Here is a 6382-nt window from a genome sequence, read left to right on the forward strand (position 1 = left end):
CTCCTTAATTCCTAACACGTAAAAATAAATCAAGAGGCAGGGAATCCAACAGCAGAACAAGCACAGAGGACAGTTCCCAGTCCCGGCTCCTGTTTGCCTAAAGTACAGTACATACGCATTGATTCCATCTTCACCTCATGACCTTGAATAGCTGGATCATTTTTCAAATCTACTCATTCTGCCACATCCCTCCCTCCTCTAGAAGGCCGGACTACTCAGTCCTACCTTACCTAGAAGCCTAGCACAATCATCACAGGACTAGTTCAGTGCAACTGAGGGTAAGACAGAGGCACAGTCTCTGTTTGTTGATTTAATCACTGTTATCTGTTCTGTGGACAGATGTACAAAATTTGGCAAATTACTACTCTGAAAAAAAAATCATTAAAATACTATTAATGGCACTGAGTTCCTCACTTCTGAAATTAATTAATTACATTCTTGAATACGGCATACAACTCCATCCTTACTCCACAACCTTAGCATTCTTTTAAATTACTTATAGGTAACAAGAAATGTTATTTGGATTCAAATGATCACTCTCTTTCTTCCAAGGTACAAAAGTTGTAAAACTACTACCTATATCAATTTAATTTAAAATCACTCTTTCCATGTCAAATAAAAGTCACCAATACTGCTAGAAAAGGAGAAAATGAACCCATCCTGGCCCTTGATTTTTTGCCATCTATCCAGAACTGACTGCAACACCATTCACCACCCTTGATATTTTCATGAAGTGGGACAGGAGAAACGTGATTATCCAACACACAATTCCGTCGATTTAAGGCCTACACATCTTGGCCTCAAAAGACTTCTGCTTTTTAATCCCAGGACAGAAAGCAAAAACAACTGAATCACAAAAAAAGCAATCTGGTCTTAGGCAAGTGATTCAAGTCCTGTCTAGGCCTGACCCCTGTGTCCCCATCAGTGAAATGGGTAAGGCCCATATTTCATACTTCAGCACACTGTAAAACTGGATGGCAAGGCCAGGGTCTGAGGTCAGCACTAGTCTAGTGTCTGCTGGCTGCCCAAGCCCGGGCCCCCAGCCAGCCACCCACCTCCAGAGACAAGTGCCAGGACATACTATAGTGTTTCCATTTAAGGCCCGCCACTTGGATCAACCCATCTCTTGAAATTTCTTACCACCACCTTTCCAGGAAGAATTTTTTTGGAGGAAAAGGGAGGTGGTGTCTATTTTTTGCCACCGCCTTTCCTTGAGCTGTCAGAGCAGTCTGCATCTCTGGGACAGGATTCTTTAAAACCACTGGGTTAGTCTGTGTCTAAATCCGAGGGCCTCTTTTCAAAAATATACAAATTATGTATGAGATCAGTCCCTTTTCTCATCATCTTATTCCCATAACACACACCTCAAAAAAGAAAGAAAAGAAAGCTCAATAAAACGAACAAATCCTTTGTATTACTTTGTTACCTCTCTCCCAAAGCCACAGTAAGCACAACTTTTTAACGGAGACTTTTCTTCTGCTACTAAGGGGAATGTTTTCTTCCCCTAGTAGCTTCCTCTATAGCTTCTCTCCTATGCAAGGAGCGTTCAAAACTCCAGGGGAAAAGGGGGGGGGGGGGGTCGGGGGAGAGTGGGAGACATATCTGGCACAAACTGGACAGAGCTGAGCCAGTCTAGAACCCGACGGAAGTTAGAGAGTCCAGGAGCTCCAGAGGCCCACATCTCTCCCCAGCGCGCCCAAGGTTCTAGCCTCACTGTTTTGGTTACAGTGTTGAAGGAAGGGTTTTAAACTTGGCAAAGTACCGTGCAACATCTGTAACCACATTTGCCTTCTGGGGATCGGAAGATGAATCCCACATTCCTGGCTTTGAAGCTTTTAGAAACTGCAGCTAGGAAGAACGGAGGGAGGGAGGGCGTAGAGCAGAGTTTATTGGCTGTCTCTCCAGCAGAAAATTCCTCTTGGAAGAGACGGATATTTTGAGGGTGGGGGCGATTCGCCCATCCCTTTACTCTCGACCAAGCTCAGCGAGGAAGGTGAGCCCCGTGGCCAGGCGACCAGATCGATTTACAAGTCAGAGGCGCACACCCTGAAGGAGTTCACCACATGCATAGACACACGCGCACTGCAAACCAGAGACCACCCGACTCCATCCCTCTGCCCTCTCCCATATCCCACCAGCAGTTCAGGCCCAAAGCAAGACAGTTTCGTTCCGCGACTGCTTCCCCCACCGAGAGTGGATCGGCAAGGGGGAGAAAGGAATGAAAGCGAGGGGGAGGCACCGCAGACGCCTACCCTCCCACCTCCAATCCCTGCCCCTTCTCCCGTTAGGCTTCCTCCTCCCTCGGTCCTGCCGACTCCGGCAGGCTCGGCCGGCGACCCGCCCTCACCTCTGGTCCCGCGGCGGCGGGGGGCTGAGCCGGGGGAGGCGGAGTGCGAGCCAGCCGGGCGCTGCAGGTCGGGGCGGCGCGGCGCGGCGCGGGGCGGGGCGGGGCGGTGCAGCCGGCGAGGGAGCCCGGAACTCCGCGGGGCCGAGGGCCGGCAGCCGGCCCCGAGCGGCGGCGGCGGCGGGTGCGGCGGGCCGGTGCGGGGGGCCAGGGGCTTTCCAGCCCTCGGGCCGGCGTGGCTGGCCTTGGAGCAGCCTGGTGGTGGCAGCGGCAGCAGCGGCAGCCACCCCGGGGAAAGAGCCGGGGGAGGGAGGGGAGGCGGGGTGAAGAGGAGGCGGAGGAGAAGGAAGGGGAGGAGGGCGGGCGGAATAAACTTCCCGAGGCGCCGCGGCACGGGTTGGGAGGACGGCCGCGGGCGGGGCGGGCGGGCCGGGTTGGGGCTGGCCGGGGGGGGTAGCGGGGGAGACGGTCACTGAGAGTAGAAAAGTTCCCCAGCGCCGAAGGGGAGGCTGCGGCGGCGGCGGCGGCTGCAAAGAGCAGGAGCCGGAGCGGGAGGAGCGGGGGGAGGAGGAGAAGGAAGTGGCTGCGGAGCGCTCGGCCAATGAGTGTCTGGAGCTGTGATTAACCAGGCAGCAACACATCATTTCCTCCCGGCGCGGATCCAGGGAGCCGGGAGGGAGACGGAAGGCGGCGGGGCGGGGCCGTCCCCGCGCCCCCTGCAGGCGCCGGGCCGGGGGCGAGCCCGCCGAGCCCCGCCGAGCCGCCCCCGGCGCTCCCCGTGCTGTCTGGCCGGCCCGGAGGAGGCTGCGGGCGCGCGACCCGCGGGGCTCCTCGCAGGCAGGGAGGCGGCGGGGCAGGCCAAGCTGGGCTCCCACGGCCGGGGTGGGAGGCGGAGAGGCCGCGCGGCGGGGCGAGTGCCCAGGTAGGCGCGGGCGGGGCTGTCTGGACAGCTCCAGGGGCGCGCGGGGCGCGCGGGGCAGGCGGGCCGGCGGGCCGGCGGGCGGACCGCCTCCCGGGCCCCGGGACTGCGGGCGGCGCGCGGCTGGAGTCCTGCATGGCCGACTTAGGCTGGATTCTCAGAGAGACGCCTCGGCATTCTCATTCAGGCCATTTCTGACCGGCCTGCATATCCCCTTCCACTTTGCTCGTTTCCTCGCAAGGTCTGCGGTCATGCAAGAGCTTGCCATTTTCGCAGTGGGCCTCCTTAGTAATAAAAATGCACTGGGGACAGAGCGGGGTTGAGGGGGTGCTTCTGCGGTAATCTAGCCCTGTCCTAGGCGCCATGGGAGCTTACGGTGGAAAGGAAGGAACATTCCCCGCCAAAGAGAGGCTGACAACCTCGGTCCTTAGATACACAAAAACACTCCAGTGTGCTAATATTATCCAGAGCATCAAAAAGGCATGCGAGGATCAAATTTTGCATGGTGCCTGCTGAGTGTAAGGAAAGCACCAAGCCATTTTCTCTTCCTTCTAGAAGTTAGAACGTACAGTCCTATCACAAAGCCAAATAAGAGCGTGAAACCAATAAATGTGAATACCATTAAGTATTTTTATCTCTACAGATTCATTCATGCAGCAGGCATTTACTGGATGACTGTCTGCAGTACTGCAAAAGGTTGCAAAGAAAATGGAAGATCTAGTCCCTGCAGGTCAGGAGTTTAAAATCTAATTAGAAACACAAGGCAAATACACACGAAACCCCTAGAAAAGAATCCCCAGGTATCATATAAGCAAGAAGATGCAGAAGGCTAGGGATATCTTTCCATTTGAAGGGCTTTGTACCTGTATGATTGGTAAGCATCAGGAGAGGAAATTTCAGGTCAGTCGAGCAAGAGTGTCTGTGCGTGTCCTCACTCTGTAGAACAATGTAGCAGGGACCTCAGTATCACTTGGCTGAAGCAGCAGCCCCTGCCACTTACAAACTGTTTGACCTTGGGCACATTTTTAGCCTCTTTAAGAAGGGAAAAGAGCCTGTCTTATGAGGTTTGTTGCGGGGTTCAATGTGGGAGCTTCTCAAGCTGCTTTGTAAATATTCCTCAATCAGGTCCATTTACGGAGTCCTCATGTTACTGGGCTCTTCTTGGTAACCTCCATTGTAGACTCTGCTGGGCTGTAAGCTTTATGAAGGCAGGGACCAGGCTTTGGTATGCCAACCATGTATCATCATGCTTAGCAGAGTGGCACGTGTGAGTGCTCAATAAAGATCTGCTGAATAAGTGAATAAACAAACTAATGAATCCTGTTGTGCTTTTAACTGTTCCTTTTATCTTTTCCTTAGTAGTGGTCTTATTGTGTGAATGGCTCAATGCAGAACCCTCTAACTCAACTCGCCTGTGACTACTCCTGTATTCCAGGAGACTCTGGGAGGATTCTGGATAGTTCTGTGGCCTTGTAACATAGATAAATTGAGAGAGAGAGAGAGAGAGAGAGAGAGTGTGTGTGTGTGTGTATAAAACAGGATACACAAGGATACGGCCCTCCACACACCCCACCTATACAAGGAAACAGCCCAAATACAGTCCTTTGGCCTGGATCCCTTAATCCAAGGTTTCTCAGCTGTGGTTCTATAGACATTTTTGGTTGGATAATTGTGGGGTACTATCCTGTGCAGTGTAAGAGGTTTTGCTGCATCCTTGACCTCCATCCGTTAGATGCAAAGAGGACTCCCTCCACAGTCATCACAACCAAAAGTCTCCAGACATTGCCAAATGTCTTTTGGGGGTGGGGTGGGGGGAGCAGAATTACTGTGCTGGTTGAGAGCCACTGCTTTACATCTAATCCATTGATTTAACTGGTGGAAAATCACACTACCAAAGTAACTTGAAGGAAACACATCTTCTGTTATTCTAAGATTCACAGATCTCCTCCATCGTATGTTTCAAGGAGCACGACTCTTGCTAATTAATTGCCTGCTGCATTGTGAATTGGCAACTCTTCTGTTTTCTGCATATCCTCCTCCTTTACGCCCAGATCAACATGTTCATTTCTAAAAGTCAACAGCTTTCAAAAACTATTAGGAAACAGGGTCTTGAGCAACCGGAGAGACCTGTACAATATTTTCTTATAAAATTGAGGGAATTTATTCCATAAAATTTTGCAGATTGTAAGTGATACAGATGTAAGTTGTACTTTTTATAAAGTATTTCATTTAATCTTATCCCCCCCTGCTTTTTTTTTTTTTTTTTTGGCTGGGAAGAGGCAGTTAACTAGGTTTACTTATTTATTTTTTTCTTGGAGGTACTAGGGATTGAACCCAGGACCTCATGAATGCTAGGCATGTACTCTACCACTCAAGCTATACCCTCCCTAAAGTATTTCATTTAAAATATCTAAGTAACTACATTGAGTGATTTTCACTCATCTTGAAGCCATTTCTTTTTGGCTCCAAGAGAGTTTTCCTTTCATAATGGTATAAAAGAACATGGTTGATTAAAACCTATAAAGCAAAAATCAGCTCAGTTATATATATCAACTTTCAGAAGCAAATTCTTAAGAAGAATATTGGTGAGATATTTGAGAGCTAGTGTTGAGAATCTTGATGGATTGATGTGCTGCATTTCAATTTCTAGAAATTTCTGGAAGAAAAGATAAAGGGTTGAAGGAATGAACAAACAAAACAAACAAATTCTGAGAAGTCTGTTCATTTGATTTAAGCATGTGGAACAACAACAACAAAAAAAAAAACCTGCACCCAGCAGGCAATAGTGATTAAAATGTGGGCAGACATTTTTGTTCAGCAAGACAGTATCATCTGTCTCATTAAACAGTTATTTGAAGCATTGGCTTTATAGTTTTGTTCATATTTAGTTTTGGTTTTATAGTTGTGTAATGGTTACAAGCATATGGAGATTAGTTTACATCTCATTTAGTGATTGTTCACATTTAACTTGAGCATGAAGACTCGATAGGCATCCAGACTGCTTAGAAAAAGGGCAAAGTTTGAGGGCAGATGTGGTGTATGGTAAAGTGATTCTCCTATTTCTATTTCGTTAGACTAGAACTAGGACACATACTCTTAGGGGATCTCCAAGTTCTCTA

The 6382-nt window shown here is 49.7% G+C and overlaps 1 protein-coding gene across 1 annotated transcript in view; it reads right to left on the reverse strand.

Annotated features, from left to right (window-relative positions):
* LOC116663633 (formin-like protein 5) overlaps positions 1-3005 on the reverse strand; it is a 51154-nt gene extending 48149 nt beyond the window's left edge. Inside the window, exon 1 of the mRNA XM_032479491.1 lies at positions 2348-3005. Within this exon, the coding sequence (XP_032335382.1) occupies positions 2348-2988 (641 nt within the window). The 5' untranslated portion in view covers positions 2989-3005. The remainder of the gene's footprint in view (positions 1-2347) is intronic.
* Positions 3006-6382: the final 3377 nt, after the last annotated feature.

This window comes from Camelus ferus, chromosome 5 (genome assembly GCF_009834535.1).
Source record: "Camelus ferus isolate YT-003-E chromosome 5, BCGSAC_Cfer_1.0, whole genome shotgun sequence".
NCBI lineage: Eukaryota > Metazoa > Chordata > Mammalia > Artiodactyla > Camelidae > Camelus > Camelus ferus.